At 37.3% G+C, this 23,316-nt stretch overlaps 2 protein-coding genes and 1 long non-coding RNA gene across 4 annotated transcripts in view; 1 reads left to right on the top strand and 2 right to left on the bottom strand.

Moving 5' to 3' along the window:
- The window catches only part of LOC135083428 (endoplasmic reticulum metallopeptidase 1-like), a 63,263-nt gene extending 59,935 nt beyond the window's left edge, over positions 1 to 3,328 (top strand). The window contains exon 20 of the mRNA XM_063978172.1: positions 790 to 3,328. Within this exon, the coding sequence (XP_063834242.1) occupies positions 790 to 957 (168 nt within the window). The 3' untranslated portion in view covers positions 958 to 3,328. The remainder of the gene's footprint in view (positions 1 to 789) is intronic.
- Positions 3,329 to 5,515: 2,187 nt separating this feature from the next.
- Positions 5,516 to 22,864, bottom strand: LOC135083185 (BAG domain-containing protein Samui-like). Its single transcript, XM_063977920.1, has 11 exons — positions 22,697 to 22,864; positions 21,582 to 21,700; positions 20,770 to 20,987; positions 19,496 to 19,683; positions 19,259 to 19,423; positions 18,977 to 19,068; positions 18,114 to 18,217; positions 16,959 to 17,038; positions 16,704 to 16,769; positions 15,625 to 15,987; positions 5,516 to 7,560 (listed from the first exon to the last, which is right to left on the bottom strand). The coding sequence occupies exons 1-11, from the start codon at positions 22,862 to 22,864 to the stop codon at positions 7,429 to 7,431; spliced, it is 1,695 nt and encodes a 564-aa protein (XP_063833990.1). The 3' UTR covers positions 5,516 to 7,428.
- On the bottom strand, positions 11,384 to 13,044 carry LOC135083437 (uncharacterized). Of its 2 annotated transcripts, XR_010259604.1 has the most exons (4): positions 12,634 to 13,044; positions 11,968 to 12,135; positions 11,682 to 11,778; positions 11,386 to 11,441 (listed from the first exon to the last, which is right to left on the bottom strand). It is a non-coding gene; the product is annotated as an uncharacterized LOC135083437 (long non-coding RNA). The 2 variants fall into 2 exon arrangements; XR_010259603.1 differs by having other exon boundaries at positions 11,384 to 11,778.
- Positions 22,865 to 23,316: the final 452 nt, after the last annotated feature.

Below are 23,316 nucleotides of genomic sequence, written 5' to 3'. Positions count from 1 at the left end.
AAACTGAAACACACTGAGTGAGATGAAAATTATTAAATAAAAATCTAAATACAGGATGTTAAGTAAATGGGTAAATGAGCCGACACTAGCCCATGTTAACATGGGCATATAAATGGTATGGTGAAGTCAGAAATGTGATATCATTTTTTTTTTAATTTTCATACCAAAATCCGATTTAAAATAATTAAAATAAAGATATCAATTTTCTGACTTCACCATACCATTTATATGCACATGGGCTAGTGTCGGCTCATATACTCATTTACCTAACACCCTGTATAACTGGCATCCTGTCTACTTGAAAAAAAAATATCCAGGTTCTAAGTAGCTGATTGAAGAGCAGTCGCCCGGCAAGCGAAAGATCGTGGGTTCGATTCCCGCCTCCCAAGTGCCTACAGTTCGATATTTCGGTATTTTTTTCAATAGTTAAAAAAAATATTTTGTTTCTAATAATAATGACAAGTTTTATAATATCCCAATTACATACTGCTGTGTTTAATTACCTCAAATAAAAATTAGTTCAATGAGGGTTTTCGCGATTGAAAAATCCGCCAGATGGCGGGACGTGGATGTGGGGTCTGACTGATGCGTGATTGGTGGATTTTGACATATCTGTCAATGTCATGTCAGAAATAACCAATCATGCAGCATTTGGACCTCGCGTCTACGTATTGCCATCTGGCGGACTTTTCAATTGCGAAAACCCTCATTGTTAAAAAACTGTTTCAAAGTGGGATATAATACAGTGACGACAAAACGGTAATAACCAAATATTGTCCACTATTCCAGGTGCCCACATCTCTTCAGTCAGGCCCAGCGCTGGACTTCTGCGACCAGGCGCACCTTATCCAACACCCCCAGGTGTTCACGGCCGAATACAGGCGTCTATTGGAAGCCGCGCCCAAGTATTTCAACGTAGCCAGTGTGCTCACTATTAGAAGCGATTACGTATTTTAAATTCGATCGTATTTGACATTTAACGAGACCAGATTTTGTGAAAAATATTATTGGCAGGTAGTTGCTAATTACTCATAAGATAGGCCCCCTTAATTTATTGATATTTATTGTCCGTGGTGCATAATCTTTTATTGAAGGTTTTAAACCTTTGTTTGTCACCTGTCATCCGCTTTGCAATGGAGGGAAGTCGAACCTTAATTTCGAACTCCTCCTATGTTCTTCTGATTAATTTTGTTGCGGGTCCAATGACAGTTTAACTTTCCCCCGGGACAAACTTGACCTTTATTTGTTGGGTTTTGTGGCGGTCAAGCTGTAGATCCTGGCTACACAGGAGTTGCAGTGGTGGGAACGAGAGGTGAGAATAGTCCCGAGACCAGTGAGGTTACTATGAAGGCTATCCGTTTTTGTACTTAACAGTAGGCAGTAGCGAGTGACAGGGAGCGTACTGTGAGTTTACTTCAAACGCATTCGATGTCGACTGCGTAAAAAAGTGACATTAAATGTATGACGGATTGTACAGCTCCCCTAGCGGAAACTTTCAAAACTAAAATCTTCATATTTTATAACGCAGTCGATATCGAATGCGTTTGACGTAAACTCACACTACGCCCGTAGGACCTTACTTTACCGTGGCGCCATTGTCTTAGCCACAGGCGAGTGTACTAAAGTGGCGCCATCAAAGGACCAGTTTTTTTATTCATAGTTAAATTAACCAATAGTCAAATTTGGCAGACGTCAAATGACAAGTGGTTAAATATAGTTCCAAAATACTGAACTGTCCTATGCATGACATTGACAGTGGGGCGCCACCGTCAATACCGGATCGCTGGTTCCGATTTTTGCCATGTTGGAAACCATATAGTTGAACGATGGTAGCGCCCCCCTGTCATTGAGTTTGGCGGGACAGTTCAGCGTGGGTCATCTATAACAGAAAAAAATGATTTTCGAACAATGGTTAGCTTGACTTTTAGTTCATTTTTTTACTGTTAGTTTACATTTAGTTAATATTGAACTATTAGTAGCAAAATTTAACAATTACATAATTTAACTACGAATCAAAAAACTGGGCCTTAGTGAGTGCGTAGTGACAGTCCTACTGCTTCAGCGCTCACCAGTTGGCGGCACTGTCTTATCCACTGGCGCCAAAACAATAGCCGTTTTTTTTTACGTGTTTTAGTTTGAACTCTGCCATATTTGGTAGTGTCTATGGAACTTGTCATAGACGTATTTGTAACCTAACTCAATGACTTACAAAGGAATCGTTAGAACAGTAATTATTGAAAATACAAAGCGACTTAGGACATAAGCTTAATGTATTCATAGTAGTTGCTTTAAGTCTAGCGCTAACTCAGTGCCTAAAGCCTGGTCCGTGAGCACGTACAATTTTGTCCAATGACCCCAAGCTACCCATCCTTATCGCTCGCGCGTAATTATGTTGCTGTCGCGACTGTGCGACGGGCGCCCGCAGTGAGTGTGCGAACGCGACAGCAACATAATTACGCGCGAGCGATAAGGATGGGTAGCTTGGGGTCATTGGACAAAATTCTACGTGCTCACGGACCAGGCTTTAGCGTATGCCATGGTAGCGGCACGGGAAGGTGTTTTTACCCGACTGCGCCAGAAGGAGGGTTATGTTTTCCGAGTGTATTGTTTTTGAGATGTCAAACGTCAATAAGACTTCAGATTGCTTTCGGATTTGTATGCTCTGCCCTCCTTGCCGCTCCCTGGCACTGAGTTAGCGCTCTATAACTATTTGTTGGGTAGAAAACTCAGTGTATTGCTCGCACGCATAGGCGGTTCCAGTGCAAGTTGTTTTCGGACCGAACTGAATCAACCAGCAACCATAGATGGCGCTACGTGTCTACGTTACTATAGCGTATTATCGTGGACACGTAGCGCCATCTATGATTTAATGTATGAACTAGCTTGTTCCGATGTATAAAAGTTGATAGAACCATAGATAGCGCCTTACAAATAGTTACTTATTGTGTAGATAGATGGCGCTAAATAGTATATTTAATTGGTTTACATTACTATTGTAATATTTTTATTAAAAGAGTTAATTGATCAGGGAAAAGTCTACAGGGTGGAAATTGGAATACCACATTATTTACCAATTTATTTATTTTAAAATCTATTTATTGACTATTTATTCGACTTTTTTATGTAGTTTCTTGGAGAAACGTGTTTGTGTTGTGTATAAAAATGATTATTTAATCTTGTTGACTTATTGGTATTTATGTGCTCAAGAGAATCTTTTAACAACGGTTGTATGGGCTCAAAAAATCTTGCCAGTGTTATTTTTAACGAGGGTATTGAAAAGGTTACGTAAGTGGACCAAAGAAATAAAAAAATAGTTACGGTAAAAAAACTTTTTATTTATTTTCAGTCTTATAAAGTTGCCATACGTAAAATATTGTATATTTTGAGTATGGTAACACCATCAGAAATCATTGATCTTTTCCATAGTCTTCAAAACATTGTAAAAGGTATGAAAAAAATCGTGTAAACTTAAAACTACCGTCGATTATGTAAACGTACGCGTTATTTTTTTGTCAAAACTATTTGATTGCAATAATAACGTGTAAGCTTACGATCGACATATTACAAGGGTACAATAACTATCTATATTACAAAATAAATTGAAACACAATTTAGTTAACGCCTCCAACTCTATTTATTTGAGATCTATACAAAATATCACGTTTTCAGGATTTGCACACAATGAAAAGTCAAATATATAAACATTTTTTATTTCTAACAGAGGTGAGGAACATGGATTTTATCTACGTGTTAACATTTTGTCACTCGTGGGTGCTATTTAGCCAAACACCTACAAATCAAACACGAGGGTTCCCATTGCGCTCACCAGTTGACACCACAGTTGAGTAAGGGCCTGTCCATGGGCGAATTCGCCGCGAATCCTACGCGCGAACACGAGCGTATTTTATGACGAGATTTACGCGCGAATTTTCAACTCGCGCGTCTTGTGGACGCAATGTATTGGCTCCTAGTATCTCGCCAACGCGCGTATAGATTCTACGCGCGTAGAATTCGCCCTTCTGGACAGGCCCTAAGTGACAGTGGCGCCGACCTGGTTTGTAAATGCGAGTCCTACCAGCGCTCACTAATTGGCGCCACTATCTTAAGGTTCAGCCAAACCAACGCGATCAGCCGGCGTGCAGCGATGGCGACCAGACTTAAATACATTGATCGCCATCGCTGCACGCCGGCTGATCGCGTGTGATCGCGTTGGTTTGGCCGAACCTTTAGCCACAAGCAAGTGACAGAACCCAGTTCGACAGACAGAACTTTTGGTACAAACAACCGAGTGGTGCAAACCATTGGTTTGCAAATGCGATAGTCCTATCGCTTGAACGCTCACCAGGTGATGCCACTGTCTGTCTTAGCCAAGAGACTACTCGCTAGTGGCGTCAACATGGTTTGCAAATGCGATACTTCTACCAGCGGTCACTAGTTGACGCCACTGTCTTAGCCACAAGCAAGTGACAGAACTTAATTCAACAATGGCGCCAACTTGGTTTGCAAATGCGATAGTCCTACCAGCGGTCACCATTTGGCGCCGCTGTCTTAGCTATAAGTAACAGGAACTTACTCGCTAGTAGCGCCAACTGGTAAACGCAATGGGAACCTTCATTCGGAGTACCAGCCCACAAATAGCACGAAACGACTTTAGAAAGAAACGGCTAATGGTCGACTCGTTTAGGTTTTGTAGAGCGTTGTCTTTGTCGTTCTAACAATATGCCAATTTCAGTATACAATTATGTGGTTTGAATGTTGCAAGTACAAAAAAACTTGGGATATTTAGAGTTCTCACATTTGTTTAAAATTTAATAATTGCCTGGCTCATTCTTTACCAGGACCTTGTTTCAATAGTAATTGTTATTGATTTATATTTAGCATTTATTAAAGAGAAGTGAGAAACTTAATATTACTCCATTTCAGTATTGATGAACAGAATTTCAAAGAAAACTAATTTCCACAAGAACACAAGTTATCTTATTAGTTTAGTAGATACTTTGAAGTATAAAAAAATATTTCGTAACTACCCAACCAAACCAAAGTTAGTGAATCATTAGCATCATTTCCAAAGTAGTATCGTATATTTTAGGGTAGATACAGATATCTAGCATGTCAATCTACCTATAACGGCCCAATTAAATTTAAACCTTATGCTAAACACACAAAGTTCAAACTAATCAGAAGAGCAGATGACAAGAATGAGACATACAGTAAAATAAACTCTGTACCTTACTACATAATGGGTAGCCAAAATTCATAGTGTAATTATATTATTAACTATATTACACATATTTAAAACTACTCAAGTTTTTTTGTAACAAAGCCTGTTAGTTACAAATTACATCTTTAAAACTGAACAAAACAAAAATTTAAATGCAAAATATGTACTTCGATAAATTCAAAGTTTTCTTTAGAAATATACTTCTCAATATGTAGCGAAACAACAATAGTTCACACTGAAACTAATTCTAAGCAAATCTTGTTAACATTCCCATTTCACTGTTATTTTTGATACATAGATATCACTCAAATATACAAAGCACCAGACATAACATATTGATCTAGATATCGACCTTATTTCTAATGGAATAAGAGCGACTTTACTATTTCAACTGTTACGCTTGATGTGTAAGTATACAACATAAAAAATGCTCTTCAAGGATATTGTTTATTACATTAAAAATAACAAATAAAACTAACCTAAACTAATATTTAACGAAACCTTCTACCTACTTAAAATATTAAAACATTTACGCTATATCAAGCTTGCATGTTTGGTGATTTTAGATAATTATAACATATTATAAATTCGTCGAACTAAAATTTCCACTGCTTTTTTCTCTAATAAAATGCTTTAAATATTCAACACTGGATATTGCTTTTGGAAAACATATTTGAAGCAATATTACTTAAGCGCTATACAATGGGTTATACATCCAATGGGACAGGTGAAAAATTGCTGTAATATACTACTTAAAAGTTCTTATACATTAGCGATGCATATGTGTCAATTTAATCGAATCGAAATCGATAGCGTTATATTGTCTAGAGGTATTTGCATAATGAAATATGCAATTTGAATGAGTACTAGAGTAGACAAAATATAACATCTATGCAAGTGTTGTTTAATAAGATAAGAAATCAAGCATACACTACTCAAATAACTTATATCTAGTTACTAGAGGACATATTGAAGCTTCATCTAATATAGAAAGAATATTTTTGGCTACGCTATGAAAGGTTTACTAAATAATATATAAGACATTCTTGCTAGCAATAAGTATTTAAGAGTAATTTCTTCGGTACATAATCTGATATTTTATATGGTTGTACAAACTATGTTATACACGTTATACATTTGTTTAAAACAAAGCTACGCCATCCATCAACATTCGGATATCTCTATCCCTATCGCACAATGCGAGGTACAGGCATGAGCGACTGTGACAAGAAATATCCCTAAATTACAGCCTATCAAAGGACAAACTTATTTTCTATAACCTGCGTCCCTGTCCACAGCTAAAACTTAAATAAATACACAGTAAAAAGTATCTTCGTTGAATCCATAAATTTCTACCAAATTTTATTTCTTTTCTAAAGAAAATGACAGTTTTCTGTAATGTTAATTATAATATAAATATCTTGTCATTATTATGCCATAAGGTTCCAACTGATAAATCTTGTTTTTTAATAAATCATCTGGAATTTAATAAATACACCCAATCACTATACACTGGTTACCACAACTGTTATAGGAAGCACAATAAAAGTAAATTTACATAAATCAGAATAAAAGTTTATGTAGGTATACATAACTATTTCTTTACCACAATCTAAAAAATATTGGGAGAAAACAATTATTCGAATCACCCTTAAAACAAGCTTACACATGAAATTTATTTCATTGTAATGTAAAACATTAAACACAGCAAAAAGCATAAAAGTATGGTGACAAAATGAAAGATAGTTAACAAAAAATTTTTATAGCGCTGCTATAAGTTGGACAAAATTCTTTCTTCATACACCATTTAAACAAAATAATAACTTCACAAGTAATTATTTCAGAACGTGTTACACTTTGAAACAAAGCGAAATAGAAAAATCTTATTTTCTAAACACAATTTTACCGACTTACAATTAAACAATAGACTATATTATATGATAGGACTTTTCAAAAATCATTTATTTGCTACTTGTAATTAGAACCCAATCAATACATTTCCAACTGAAATTCGTCAGCTTTTCTGTCCAATCTTACAAATCTGGCCGTTTATGATTTGAAACAAAAATAAAACAAGCTATAACTATCCCAAATACAACTCAAAGAGGACCTTTTATAGCTTACGAGTAACAGAACTCAAATTATAAGATAAAAGTTTATATTCAATAATATATTCTACGCATTTATCTTAAAACCTGTTGTTTATTTCAACGCAAAGAAACGGTGAGTCTGCTGGCCGCTACCATTTTGTTGTTGAATTTCTTTTTGAAGGTTTCCGCCGCGACGGTGGTTTTGAAGGTGATTTTCGCGCGGCGCTCTTCCTTGTCCAAACTTAAGCTCTGGAACATCAATCCGTGTTGTGACAATCTCCGAATCCGTTTAACTTATCAGCTAGCGCGTTTAAAGCTAATGTTAGTATTAGTAAATATTGACTAGATACAATATAAAATAGTTTGTGTTACACCATTTTGCTTACACACGTGTCTAAGTGTACTTTAAATAAAAATAAAATAATAATTCTCAAAATGGTGTCCACATTGGTGACATACAAGTGTATAGACAAGAAAAATGTCAAGTTACACAAATTCATAACAAAAAATACATTAAATAATTTACACACTTGGACAAAAATTATCGCAGAGCAACCACATAGACATTTATAACCCAACACTTTTCTCATCCACACAACATCCTTTCATACAATCTCAACATGAAAATAAGCATAATCACAAATATTCATAATTAATAAATTTTATAACACATTAAAACTAAACACATTTAAGACATTATTGAAATTGCATGGGTTTTAAAAATAAGAATAATACCATGCTGAAATGTATAATCAAATACAATAAATGCATAAAACATTATTTTAAAGTTGGTTCACTGCTGCACCGATGCAGTCAAATATCACATTATAGTCTTTTTCACGTAAGATGATTCGTATGACGTTTCGAGTTTGAAAGTTATAGAGATGTCACATAACTAAACCATAGCGATTTATCTATCGATTTTTTTCTAAGAGTTAGTAAAACCTACTTTTAGATAAATATTTTGTATAGGTGTTATTTAACAAAAAACATGTTTTTTTTAATTACAAATATTATTGTAACATTTTTTATTGATAATATTCAAATTCCATAGACTTCATGTTCAAAAAAACGATTCCTAAAAAGTACTGGTTCTATTTCTTTAAATTAAAAACTTTAATTTATTTTCAATGCGCTTATTAAAGTCAACAATCGAAAAATATAGTTGATTTTTGTGATGTTTTTAATAACTTAGTATTCACTGCAATCGATTAATGAACCGCGGAAATAATCGATTTTGTTATTCAACAAATACCCCAGCACTAAATCTATTCCGTTTCACACATTGCGTACATTAAATAAAAAATATTTTTACATCGTATTTAATTAAAATATAATCAATAGACTCAGATTTTACTATATATTTCAAGACAAGTAGTTAATTATTTTTTTATTATATTGCTGATAAAATACAAATATTTTTTCAAGAATATTCTGCGTATGTAGTATGCGTAATATGGATAACCTTAAAGTGTCATACGGATCATCTTAGGTGAAAAAGACTATAGTAAAATTATACTGAGATCTATCATAAAATACTATACAATAAATGAGATATTATATCGTTTGATAATACAAAAAAGACAATACAGGGTGACTTTTGTATCAGTATCCAAATTTTTTCCTGACATTAGGTATCGTTTATAGATGACATTTTTAATAAAAAATAGGTAGGTCAAATTTTAACATCAACTATTTTTTTCCTAACCAATTAATCACGTAGTGTGGTTACCGCGCTTAGCGCGTAAACATTTTGCGGGAGAGCTGGTCGAGCGGAGAGCTGGCAACGTGTGGCAACGCTCGACCGGCCGGCCTGGCCGCGCGGCGCTTCAATCAGTCGCCCGCGCAACCAGTGTTTCCACATTGAGGGGAAATTCCCCTTTTGAGGGGAAATTAGGGTCAAGAGGGGAAAGAAAAGGGGAAAGACTATAAAAGGGGAAATTGCGGGAAATCGTAGATAAATCCTTTCGGAAGTAATGAGGGTTTTCGCGTATGATAAATGATGGCTCTAGCTGCTACGATTGGTGAATTTTGACAGTATCTATCAATGCTATGCCAAAAATATCCAATCATGCAGCACTCGGACGGACCTCACAAGTCACGCCTGCGTATTGCCATCTAGCGGATTTTTCATACACGAAATCTTTTATTATTTATGGACTCTACCGTGGACTAGTGTGTTACCGTATGAAAGGAACTGCGACAAGCGACAACACGAGCAGGTGGCGTATACTTACCCTTATTTCAATTCTGTTTGAGGCCTAAAATATTATTCTGTGCAAAAATGTATGCGCTGACAGCGTAAACTAATTTGGAATAAAAAATGAGTACACAACTCCAAGTTTTTATTATATTTCTGGTCAGTCTGTAAATAAAACACAAATCGTTTAGTTATATTTTATTCATGCTAAGTCTAATTTTTTTAGATTCGCTTGCACTTGCATTAGACTGTACAAACTTGAGGTGTGGTATTTCTAACTGATTTTTCATTAGTTGTACAGAAGTTGTTCCCGTTCTTTTCAAGCCAGATTTTACACAGAGGATTGATGCAACCGTTTCATTATCGAGCCTATTGCGTTTATCTGTTTTGATATTTTTTAGATCACTAAATAATCGTTCAACAGCAGCATTCGAAAAAGGCAACGACATGAAATAGTTCACTAAAATTGGCAGTTGAACGAATTTACATCTGCTGTCAACATTTTTTTTTTCAAAAATTTTTTTCCAATAGCTTACCGTATCTATGGAATCATTACAATCCATATCGGACAGGAGACTTTGATTTCTCCATTCCTTGTCCAGCTCTGTTAAATCTACAGCAATGTGCGATGGAATGTATTTTTTCGCGATTTTGTACAATGATGTAGGGTGCAAATCAATGGCATTTTTCGGGTTTAAAAAAGACGAATCATTGTGCACATCTTCAAATACAAATCGTTTCTTGATTTGTACGATCGCTTCAATATAAAACAATTTTGCTGACTGAAAAATTTTCTGAATTTCACTCTCTTCTTTCTTTTCTATCTCTGTTAATAAACAGATCGCATCTACACCTAAATAAATATGTTTTAATTCAAGATGTTCTTCTGTCTGATGAGGATTGATTTGGTTAGCAGGGATTTGCTTAACATAATTTCTGTTCATGAAATTTAATGCCAATGTTTTGATTAACTCCTCAGTTTGAGTCTTCAATTCTGAGAACTTAGGATAATCAGCTTGAAACATGCAATTAAAATCATTAAAAATTCCAAGAGCGTAGTCTACAAAATGCATTTGGCTCTTTATCAAAGGGTTCTCCAAGGTTTGGAGAGTGTGACAGTTTGCATGTGTTGGATCTTCGTAGTTTAATATTCTCCAGTAACTCTTCAATGGCTCCCACTGTTCTAAAATTCTTCGCACGCATGCTTGAAGTGACAACCACCTGGTTTGACAAGCTCTCAAAATCTTGTGAGGTTTGACTTCATGGAAGCTTTGAAATTCTTTGAAAGCAGCAGAATTTTTAGGACTCCTCCCAAAATGATTGTATACATTGCGGCACAAATCTTCTAAAGAGTTGCTTAACTTAGTGCATGCCTTACTTGCCACCAGATGTATCATATGGCAAGAGCATTTTGACACGAATACTTGAGGATAATTTAGTTTGATTAGTTGAGACACAGAGTTATGCTGTCCCATCATGACTGCAGTTGTATCAGAACAAAAGCCTATCCAGTTTTGCAGAGGTACATTATTTTCTTTTAGCGTGTTAATCATTTGTGTGTACAAACCCACAGCGGTCCCGTCAGGGCAATCTACTACGTCGATCACATCTACTTTTGTTATAAAATTATGGCAGTAGCTGACTAGTATCGCTAGTTGCTTTGTGACGCTTACATCAGTTGTTTCGTCAATATAAACGGAAAACAAATGATTGTTCAGTTCATTAATAAGTTTATTATTAAAAAATGGGCGCAATCCATTCCTAATGACATTAGTGGCTTTTTGTTTCGCTAAAGAGATTTGCGATGTGATTGCCTTCTCTGGTAAAGATTTAATCAATTCAATTAAAGCTTCAATTGATGAAATAGGAAGATTGTTTTCGACGATATAAGAACAAATGGCAGCTTCGGTATTTTTCAGCTTTGTATTTTCTGTAACGAATGTTGTAATACTAGGTTGATTAATATTACTCTGTAGCCACGCCTCCATATTTTTTTTATGAGCTTTTCCATCACCATGCTTTTTAAGCTCTGATTTTCCCGCCTTCATAACCACATTGCACACCTTACAAATTGCATTATCATCCTTATTCCCATTTAATAACCATGCTTTGAACTCAGGTTGCTTAAGCCAATCATGCTGAAACTTCTTCTTAAATATCTTTTTCCTACCTTTTGCCATAGATTTTGAACTACCAATCTGCTTGAACTGCTTTTTTTCATTTTCAGTATTGTATCCCTCTTCTTCGTCTTCAGTACAGTTATCAACCTACAAAATACAAGAAGGTAATGAGCAAATTTTAGAAAACTCATTTATAAAGGTGATTTATTACAGAATATGGAAAAATATGAATATTTTAAAAATCTCGGCGATTGTCCGGCGAGGCGATCCTATAATTTAAGTATATAATAACCCAAGCAAAAGTAACTTGATTATATTAAGTAACATGACAATTACCGATTTTTCATTTTCGATTTCCATTACTGACGAAGTTTGAGGATCTAATTGTTCTTTCTGATCCTCGACATAACTAATGGACTGAAAACTCGTTCCGGGTTGAAGTTCATAAGAGCATGTACTAGTGCCGGGTCTTTCGGATGAGCTCAGAGGAATCTTTTCTTCATTCTGAAAAATTATTGATAGGTTTAGCAATCGCCATTCACTCAAATTTAAATTCCTGTAGCAATGTCAGGCAAAAATTTATTTAAAATTTTTCCCCGACTCAAATCAAAAAACCAGTTGGCAACATTCTTAGCACTTCAATCTTATCTTAACAATGATCGAAGGAATTAAACTTTTTTAATTAAAATAATTTTTAACTCACCTGGAGCCTAATTCTCGGCCCGTGATATTTCTTAAATTGCGATATATATCGCATGAAAACAGTTTTTTTTGTATGGAGTTTCATTCGATATCCGCCATGTTTTTTAATATCGAAAATCCGAGAATAAGGCTCCTGTGGGGTGAATGGTAGTACAAATCTTTGCCTACCAATCAGCTTGGACATAAAAAAACAGTTTTTTCATAACATAACCTAGATATTTTTCATAACATTCTAACCTAGATTTTCATTGTGCACTAAATTATATACTGATTAATATAAAAATGGAAGCACAAACTTACCGATTTTTTAGCAGCAGTATTTATTAGCCACCGATCCATTTCTTTTCACATTAAACAACCGTCGCAATAAATATTTCTAGCTGTGATTATTTATTTGAATGGATCACCGTACCAACCACCATAGAACAAGTAGTACCAACAGTAAGGAAATTGATAGCTAGTGATGTGCAGCTATATCAAAATAATAGTAGTAATCTGCAAAGTCGACTGTCGATGATTTTGTTGACGAATTTTGTGTAAATAATAATATTAATACAATAGACTATAGAAGAAGAACGATAAATAAACTATAAATTTTAGGTGTGGCGTGTGGTGTCAAAACTACAGCAAAATAATTTTTGAGGGGAAAAAAGTCCGTAGAAGGGGAAATCTGAATTGCCGTGTGGGGAAAGGAAATCGTTCTAGTGGAAACACTGCGCGCAACCCATTACGAGACGCGCGTATCGCTGCGCGCGCCGATCGTTCCGTCGTGCGGTCGACGTAACGATGTATTCGCAGCGCGAGTGTTATGAAATGATTCGGTGCTACATTTTAAGTGGAGAGAGTTTGAACCGGGCCCAGAGGAATACCTCGACTTCGTAACCAAGGACTAAACCCAACAGTGCCAAACCGGTGAACGATTTTAGCGGCAAACTGAATCGAGATCCGCGAGCAAGTAGGTAAGTACCTACACGAGACGCGAAGTGCGAAATGACACTGTAGTTTTAAATAAACTCAAAGACAATGTACAAAAGCGTGCAAGTCTGTCTGGAGAAAAATGGTATGCACTTTGGGCAATTATTAAAATAACTACTCATAATTTGTTAGTTTGTTGTTAGGTTAGGTAGGTTTGGTAAGCAATCTCAATTATTGCACATGAAAATAACGATAAATACCCCCGAATAGGTACACAAGAAAAGTAGTGTTACCGCTCTCGGTGATTTTATTTTCTTTTTGATAGCGTAATTATTGTCGTAGGTATTTAATTTTTCTACCATAAATTAGTAAGTCTGTTTAATTAAAACTAATTACCACTTTGAAATCTTTTGCATTTTGACGGTCCTAAGCCCGTGAAAGTATGAAGGGAAAATCGACAACTTATAAATCGTATCGCAATGAATGAAATGCGGCGCGGGCAGGCGCGTACGTGTGTGCGTGCGTAAGCGAGTGAGCCGTGACCACGGTGTAAGTGTTTTTTCAGACTGTTTCTGGGTGCTTTATTTTGACATTTTTGTACTGGACGATACAAAAATAAAAAATACGTGTTTTGTCTTTCGCTTCATAGATTATTATATTAAAATTTGGATACTGATACAAAAGTCACCCTGTATAAATAAGGCATGCCGAAATATGTAAATTTATTTGTTATATCATTCCAAAATTCGGCTAAAATCAACAATGTGTTGTCTTAAAAATTAATTTTTGTTTTACAAAAAATAATACTGGCAGAAGAAACAATGGCCGTTTTGCCAATTTCACTTTATTTTTGGCTTCTATGTCGTTACTAATTATTATTTTTTATCACAATCTCTCTTGAGACTTAAATATTCGTGAAAAATATTATATTTTTTTATTTATATGGAAAGCTTTGCATCTTAAAATATGTCAAAAACTTACATAGTAGGAGACAGTGTAAAGAAATAAATGGACAATAAATATTCAGCTGAAAGAAGATGATGCAAAAACTACATCATAAAATCATGTCACTACTTTTTTTATGCAAGAAGGCTATTGACCGCAATCGTACTGAAACATTGAAATTTTTGGATAGATCCAGTTTATTCTGTAACCTATTATTGTTACCGTTTGAAAGAGCTCGTGAAGTACTTTCAGGATCAGTAACCAGTTTTTCAATATCGTGTATAGTTCAGAAATAATCGAGTGAGATAACTTATCGTTTCCACACTGTAGGTATACTTTTTACGATAAATCAAAGCTAGGCAAATAAAAAACTACAATACATTGTTTTTGCATCATCTCCTTTCGATTGAATAAAAATCTGAAATTTAAACTTACGGTAAACACACTTAATACTAAATATTCAAGCATAATAATAAAGTATGTACAAATACATAAATAAATATATCACATGAAATATCACTTTTTTTAGAAGTTTTAGAAGTACGGTAATATGCGGTTTGCGCTTCGAAATATGGCTGTTTTAGTGAACAAATGAAATTATTATTCAATTTGCTGCTAAATTATATAAATTTCACTAGATCTTGTTTTAAAAAAGTCTAGTAGTTATGCTTTGAAATTAACTCAAAAATAGTATCTTTCGGTCATATCTGTCACAAAACTGGTGAAATAAAGAAACGGGTCCTCAAATTGAGAGCAAGTCTTGCCAAACATAGTGTAAGTATCACCTCTGCTAGATGGACCGACGACCTCTCTGAAGATGTGCTGTTAAAGTGGATTCATGACTTTCATTGGAGTTCCTATAAATTGACATGAGACCATTACATTTCAAATGGTAAATATTTGTCGTTTTCTCATCATCATCTGTACATCATCTATGAAGTAATGAATAAATAAATTATAAATTAATCAGTCTAATTAAATAGAGTTTAATTTAAAGATTATTAGCAATTTGTATTGCACAAATCTATACTAATTTATAAATGCAAAAGTAACTGTCTGTCTGTCTGTCTTGCTTTCACGCCTAAACCACTAAACCGATTTTGATGAAATTTGGCATAGAGATAGTTTGAGTCCCGGGAAAGGACATAGGATAGTTTTTATCCCGGTTTTTGAAACAGGGACGCGCGCGATAAAGGTTTTCTGTGACAGACAAATATCCATGCGGGCGAAGCCGCGGGCGGAAAGTTATTACAATAATTGAAGAAATCGTGGATTGTCCAGGAATATACTTCCCTTGTTTTTCGCTTTTGAAAATGAGTTTATTGAAATAAAAACAAACATACGTCTTATTGTTTGAACTAAAATAGCAGAAATCACGTGCTCCAAAATCGAAGCGCAAACCGCTGTCCAAGCTAACCCTACAATCGTTACCTGCACATCGTTCCCTGCAAGCGTCTTCAGCCTGGTATCCGTCATACCGTGAGGCAGGTTGGTGACGTCAGCGACATTCCCGACCTCCTCATCCAGTAATTTGTCCTCATCCAAGTCAGAATCCGACTCAAACTCGACGTGAGGCTCCTCGTGCTTCTTAATAACGATCCGCGTGTCCGATCCGATGGCGGTCCGGACGGCGCGGCTGAATATCCCCGGGTGGGGCTTGGTCGGATCCGTTTTGGTTTCGATCCGCGAGAAAACGGATTTGGAGTCTTTGGTAGGTTGCGTTTTGCGCTGGAGAATCACCCGCCGGTTGGGGAACGATTGTTTTTTGTCGTCGTCCTTTTCTTTTTCTTTATCCTGAGGAAAGTGCAGTGGGTAAGATTATACTTTGGAAAAATAGGAGATGACAAAATTTCAATTATTTATCCGTCAGACAGATAATTAGAAAATATTACTCATATTATAACAGTGCTACATCGAGTTGAAATGGCGCGTTACGTCACACTTGAGCAGATTTTTTACTTTTACTCAAAAGTGACGTCACGCGACATTTCAACTCAATATAATACTGTAATTATTCGATTATGAAAAAAAATCAAAAATATGTGTCCAAAATTTTTTTATTATCTGTCTGACGGACTATACTATAGGCATATAGTACGCAGAACTGACGGCCGATGGGGCAGCAAGGTTCTGGAGTGGAGGCCGCGTACCGGAAAGCGCAGCGTAGGACGTCCACCCACAAGGTGGACCGACGACCTCATAAAGGTAGCGGGAAGGCGCTGGATGCAGGCCGCCACCAACCGGCCATTGTGGAAATCATTGGGGGAGGCCTATGTTCAGCAGTGGACGTCCTATGGCTGAAATGATGATGAAGAAACAAAAGAGCAGAAACTTTTGCCCCCACTGGGAATCAAACCCGAGATCTCTATGTTGGTTGGCTGGTCTTACCACTAGACCACAGAGGCGGTTCTACAGCCAGAACTATTATGGTGTTCAATTTGTTTACATTTATAGATAACTTAAGAACCTCGATGTGATGGATGATAGTAAAAAATATGAAATGAATTTACCTCTTTACTGTCAAAAGTTATCCTCTGTCTGGATTTATTTGTACTCGCGTCAGGTTTGGGTTTCACCTGCAAGAAATTAAACGTTATTAATTAAAAAAATTGGTAAGTTTCATATTCGATGAAAAATTAGCTAAACTAGTGAGAATTTACACTTTTGGTGATTAGCCGCACGAGAATGGACTGCAATGGTACGTGTAAACTGACTCGACTGAAATATAACCTTATTTGTTAAAGAATTCAAAACATAATATTTACCTGTTTGCTTTTTTTGTCACTTTCCGAGTTGTCGGCTTTTGTCGAGCTCGTGACGACCGCTCGGCGTGGAGGAGATTTTTCTGTAAATTAACATTTATATTGGTTTATTTTAATGCTTTATTGAGCGATTTAAATATCTAGATGATTAATGAAGATGAGTAAAAATGGTACAATTGTAAAGATTCATGTATTTTTAAGTTATGTATGGATGCTGGAAATATCGAATTTTCGGATAGATCCAGTTTATTCCGTAACCTATTATTTGATACCGTTTGATAGAGCTCGTGAAGCACTTTCAGGATCAGTGGCCTAATTCACGTATTTGGACAGTCAAGACTCGCTGACGTTCAGAAGTCGTCCCATTGAAAAACAGTTCTAAATCCGTATTAACAAGGGTCATTTCGATAGAACGTTTATTTGATAGGATCGCATTCAGGGATTTGTTGTCGTTGAAGTTTTGTTACGTGAATGAGGTTACAGTAACCAGTTCTTATAGTTTAGAAATAATCGAGTGAGATGTGATGTGACGATAAGTTGTGTTATTTACAAGTGTTTTGCATTAATAAATACATAAATCGTTTCCAGCCTGTATACCAGGGATGGCGAACCTTTATGTATCAACGTGCCACTTTTCCGAAAAAATGGTTGATAAAGTCTTAGACGTGCCATCAAATATCACCTAATGCTATCAATGAGGGGTATAGACTATACCCCTCATTGATAGCATTAGGTGATATTTGATACTATACCGTATAGTACAAGTGGTGCCACTGGCGAGTGACAGGACCTTACTCAACAGTGGCACTAATTGATGAGGGCAAATACGATAGCCCTTATATAAAACACATTATTTTATAGTGAATTTTGCGATAGGTGGGCGTGCCCTAAATATTGTGGCGCGTGCCATTGGTTCGCCATCCCTGCTGTATACCCTTGGTGTTAGTGTATATACCCTTGGTGTTAGTGTAGTGACGTCACGGGCCAGTACTCTCTTGAGGCAAGCTAAATTACACCATATTGTTAACGGCATTGAGCATACATTTTTTTAAATACCTTCGCGAAGTAAAACTTCTGTACGTAGTACTTATTATTATTCTGTGGTTAAATGGTTAAAGTATGATGTATGTGTTAGTGTAGCGACATAATAACACTCACCCTTCTTCTTCTCATGGAAGACGATCTTCTGCCGCCGCGCAGGAACCGATGCGCCGGCGCCGATGCGGGCGCGTAAGTCCACGGCTGGCTTAGCGGGCTCGGCTCTGAGGGAAAATGAGCCTTATTAGCACTACAATACGGCCGTTTGGTGTAGTGGTTCGAAACGGACTACTATTCCGGAGGTAGCGGGTTCGATTCCCGCACAGTACAAACATTTGTGTGCATGAACATATTTGTTTGTATTGGACTGGGTGTTTTCTATGTATAATAAGTATAAATTTACAAAAAAAAAAGTATATAAGTATGTTTATATCCGTTGTCTAGTACCCATAGTACAAGCTTTGCTTAGTTTGGGACTAGAAGCGCAGTGTAAAATGTCTAAGGATATTTATTATTTATTATTATTATTGTTGTGTGGTTCCGCCACAATGGAATATGACCATAGGATGTCGAAATGTGTAGTCAGGTGTGCCGTTGTAGTAAATGTACAGTTACTTGGCCGGATTAAGATGCGCGCCGCGACAAAATCTTATCGATGATAAATGCTTATCGTATAAAATCGACAAAATGGCGCAACAAGACTATCGCATCCTACACCTAGAGGACTGACAAGACGGGCATTTAGCAACACATGGCGCTTTATGATACGTATTTAATTAGTATAGCTGCGCTTCGACTTTGTACACGCGAGAATCATTAGAATATTTATTTTTCCTGGTCATAGCGTGATGTAATGAAAGCCTTTTAACTTTATCCAGTCCATTTACTATCCAACATAAAACTAATTTTCCAATGCGATCCAGGAGTTCCTAAAATTAATACGTTCAGCCAAGCATAAATAAAATCTAAATTAAAAAGCTTACTTAGCAGGCTTGTCCTTGTCCTTAAACCGGCCAGTGTCCTCGTCGTCCGACAGTATCCCGTCGATGTCTTCGAGGATGAGATCTAAATATTCCTGCTACATACCTACTTTTATTAGGTCGTCGGTCCACCTTGTGGGTGGACGTCCCACATTTTTGAAATAAAAATGATAGTAACGTACTTAGCAGGGTTATCCTTGTCCTTAAACCGGCCGGTGTCCTCGTCGTCCGACAGTGTCCCGTCGATGTCTCCCAGGATGAGATCTAAATTTTCCTGCTACCTACTTTTATTAGGTCGTCGGTCCACCTTGTAGGCACGACCCACATTTTTAAAATAAAAATGATAGTAACGTACTTGGCAGGCTTGTCCTTATCCTTGAACCGGCCGGTGTCCTCGTCGTCCGACAGTATCCCGTCGATGTCTCCGAGGATGAGGTCTAAATCTTCCTGCTACTTTTATTAGGTCGTCGTTCCACATTATGGGTGGACGTCCCACATTTTTAAAATAAAAATGACAGTAACGTACTTAGCAGGCTTGTCCTTGTCCTTGAACCGGCCGGTGTCCTCGTCGTCCGACAGTATCCCGTCGATGTCTCCGAGGATGAGGTCGAGGTCGTCATCGCTGTCGTACTTGTTGTCTTTCTTTGGCTCCGGCAGCGGAGGGGTTAAGGCGCGCTCTGGGGACGGCGGCCGCGGAGGGGTTAAGTTCTCTGTAAAATTCATAAAAGATGTCATTTTTGCAAGTAGACTCTTGAAAAGCACTTTTACACGTCCCAGTATTAACCCTACCACTGCTTCGGGACAATAAATGGGCCAGCGCTGAGAAGAAGCAGCGCAAGAAATTCAGTCACTATTATGTCAACATAGAAATAGGTGTAGAAATAATTACTACTACTAGCTTTTGCCCAGTTTCACCCGCGTGAAATTTAGTTTGTCACAGATCGTCATAAATTATAGTCTATATGTTATTCTGGGTTATAAACAATAATATAGATGACCCACGCTGAACTGTCCCACCAAACTCAATGACAGAGGGGCGCTACCATCGTTCAACTATATGGTTTCCAACATGGCAACAATCGGAACCAGCGATCCGGTATTAACGGTGGCGCCCCACTGTCAATGTCATGGATAGGACAATTCAGTATTTTAGAACTATACTATAAAAGACAATGCCGGAAATTGGCGTCTTTTTTTTTCGCGCGGCCATCGATCAAACCTAGTTTTTTGATTACAAAATAGTGTAATAAAGCAAACTTACTATGACATGTATACCTCTAAACTCAGTCTGAACTGAGTTACGAGCATTTGACATACGAGCTTTGCTATTTGCGCGCAAGTTTTGTAAGAAATTGCAACAAAATAGTGACATTGTATGTGTAAACAAACAATACCATCCATTAAAGGCCCCAGACATCAGTATGGAGCAGAATCAGCGCAATAAAAAATAGCGCAATATTTTGTTGCAATTTCTTACAAAACTTGCGCGCAAAAAGCAAAGCTTGTATGTGAAATCATCAAACTTCTAATGCTCGTAACTCAGTTCAGACTGAGTTTAGAGGTATACATGCCATAGTAAGTTTGGTTTATTACACTATTTTGTAATCAACAAACAAAGTTTGGTCGATGGCCGCGCGAAAAAGAAAAGACGCCACCTTCCATACAAAATCTGGCATTGCCATTTTCATCAAAATCCATTCAGTAGTTTTTGCGTGAAAGAGCAACAAACATCCAGACATCCATACAAACTTTCGCATTTATAATATTAGTAGGATTTACAGTCATATAGAACTTACCACAAGTGGAATTAACTTCGGCACTGTCATCTTTAACCGGCGACCGCTCCCTGATTTTCTCCACCTTGTCCGGCTTGGGCGCGGGCTTGTCCGGCGACTTTCGCGTGGTGTCCGGCTGGCTGTCCGGCTCGGCGGGCCTGTCCGGGACGCTAGGTGGCTCCGGCTTGGATTCTTTGTGGTTGTCCTTGTCTTTGTCTAGGCCTTGGCGTTCGCGCTCTCTGTTGGAAAGAATTTATTGTTTAGACGAAATTTTTAAAGTTTGAGCGATGGATCGATTTTTAATGTTATTGCTTATGAAAGTAGGGTTTACATTAGCAGCCTCACTCCCTACGCGTTAAGCATGGGACTAAAGGTGTTTTATAGGAAAATAAGATCTAATAAACTTAGGTCGCACTAAGCGATTCGATAACTTTTATAATGCAAATAGTTAGGGATTGGAATTCGTTGCCTACTACTATCATTCGGGACTTTTCAAGGCGAGAGTGACTAGGTACTTATAAGGCAGATATGTACCATCTTAGACAGCATCTTACTCAATAACAGGTGCGATTGCGGTCAAATACCTGCCTTGGTCTGCATAAAAACATCTCGTGCGCAAGTATCTTGCGTTATGTGCGGACATGGGCAAGTGACATTCAAAATTTGAACAAGGTTTAGTCGCACATTGGGCGACAAAACGCGGCGACACACCCGGCCACAAAACGCATGCGTGCGTCATTTCATTTTATTAGGTTGTCGTCGCGACATATCACTTAATTAAATAATTCCTTGGAATTGAAACGTTTCATAGTAAATATTCACTTTAGTCTTACCTCTCCTGCAGTTGTTTATGTAGCGCGGCGGCGTTTCTACGGCGGCGAACTTCTTTAGCACGAAGCACGCGCTCGCGCAAACTTTCTTGCTCGCGCACGCGTCGACGATATTCGCTTTCCTGAATAGTAACATGGCATGTTAAATTAAGTGTTGAAAAGAAACCACAATAGCATATTTCTACAGTAATATTTGTTTCTGAAAATCAAGTTAGTATTCAATGAGGGCTATCGTTTTTATACTTAACAGTTGGCACCCCTGGCGATTGACAGGACCTTACTCTACAGTGGCGCCATCTTGATGAGTGCAAATGCGATAGTCCTCCTACCACTTTAGCGCTCACCAGTTGGTGCCACTGTCTTCGCTACTAGCAAGTGACAGGACCTTACTCTACAGTGGCGCTAACTGGTGAGCGCTAAAACGATAGCCCTCATTGACTTTAAAATAATATAAAACATCAATTCCAGTGAAAACTATGTAAGGCATTTTTGATCTTAACCGCCTTATCAATTATTACATAATATGCTATTTGTTTTCCATAAAATAAATAAATAAATTCACTAAAGTGACCTAATGACGACTCCATAAGTCATATCTTGACAGCTCAATAAAAGTACGTTAATCTGGGATGTCTACCATGAGCGCCAAGAGACGCATAATAAGAAGAGCCGACCCTAAATAAAATGGGAATGGGCCAGGCAAAGAAGAATGTGCCGGTATGCACAATACTTAATCTCTTCATATCTTATCTTGATCACGTTCACAGTGTCAGCACATTTATCACGTATAGTGCTGATGCTGTGACGTCATTTATCTATAATCTATATCGTATAAATATACGTGTAGTCCGCGTTAATAAACAGATTAATATCAGAGACTAATACCAACTGTTGTCTCATTCACACGGTCCCCAACATGGCACAAAGAAGAATCTGAAATTTCTACTACGTTTTTCACAAAAAGTATTTTAATTTCAAATTTTACATCTCCATTTCAAGAAAAACCATCTCAAACTATTAAATTTATCAAATCGAACCAATAGCTTCGCAGCTTATTCAAAACAAACAAACAATCAAATCTTTTCTCTTAATAATATTAGTGTAGATTGTAAACTGACCTCGTCATGAGTCCGGGGCGCGGGCGCGGTGTCCGGGCGGTGTCTGCGCTCCCTGTCCGCGCGCTCCCTGTCCGGACGCTCCCTGTCCGAGCGTTCCGGACGCTCGAAGCGCTCGGGCGAGCGCCGGGCGGGCGACGGCGAACGACGAGCGGGAGATGGTGAGCGCATTCTAGTTGAATAAATGTTATTTTAGGATTTGGTACTAATGTAATGACTAGAAGAAAGCGTAGGCGTTCTTGCCATCTGGCAGACAGATGACCTTTGTGCGGTTTGCAGACAAAGGAAATAAACTAACGCCCAGAACAGACGGTGAAAAACAGTTTGAAACTTTCAAACTGGTCGCGTCATGTGTGGTCTCTCAACGGACGCTATGGCAGAAACTTAGAAGCAACTCAAAAGTAACTAGCAGTTGCAGTTTCGTTGCAGTTGCGTTTCACCGTCTGTTCTGGGCCTAAGTTGGTTTAGCTAAACTCGCACAGCTAACGCAGTTTTTCAGTTCTGTTTAGATTGCAGACAGATGCAAATATTATGGAAACAACCCCAGGTGGGACCTTAAACTAGACAGACTTTACTAATACGAGTTAGCACAACTGCAATAAAACTACAAAATAACGCATGTG

Source organism: Ostrinia nubilalis, chromosome 23 (genome assembly GCF_963855985.1).
Source record: "Ostrinia nubilalis chromosome 23, ilOstNubi1.1, whole genome shotgun sequence".
Classification (NCBI taxonomy): domain Eukaryota; kingdom Metazoa; phylum Arthropoda; class Insecta; order Lepidoptera; family Crambidae; genus Ostrinia; species Ostrinia nubilalis.
Note: the sequence above shows the minus strand (reverse complement) of the source record. Positions and strands in the feature narration are given on the sequence as shown.

Bases quoted from the DNA above. Each gene is read 5' to 3' on its own strand.
- LOC135083185 (XM_063977920.1), bottom strand. From the start codon at position 22,864: ATGCGCTCACCATCTCCCGCTCGTCGTTCGCCGTCGCCCGCCCGGCGC. The intron at 19,069-19,258 runs GTAGGTAGCAGG...GGTATGTAGCAG, and splicing joins GGACCGACGACCTAATAAAA to GAATATTTAGATCTCATCCT. The intron at 7,561-15,624 runs GTAACGATTGTA...TTGATGTTCCAG, and splicing joins TTGCAGGGAACGATGTGCAG to AGCTTAAGTTTGGACAAGGA.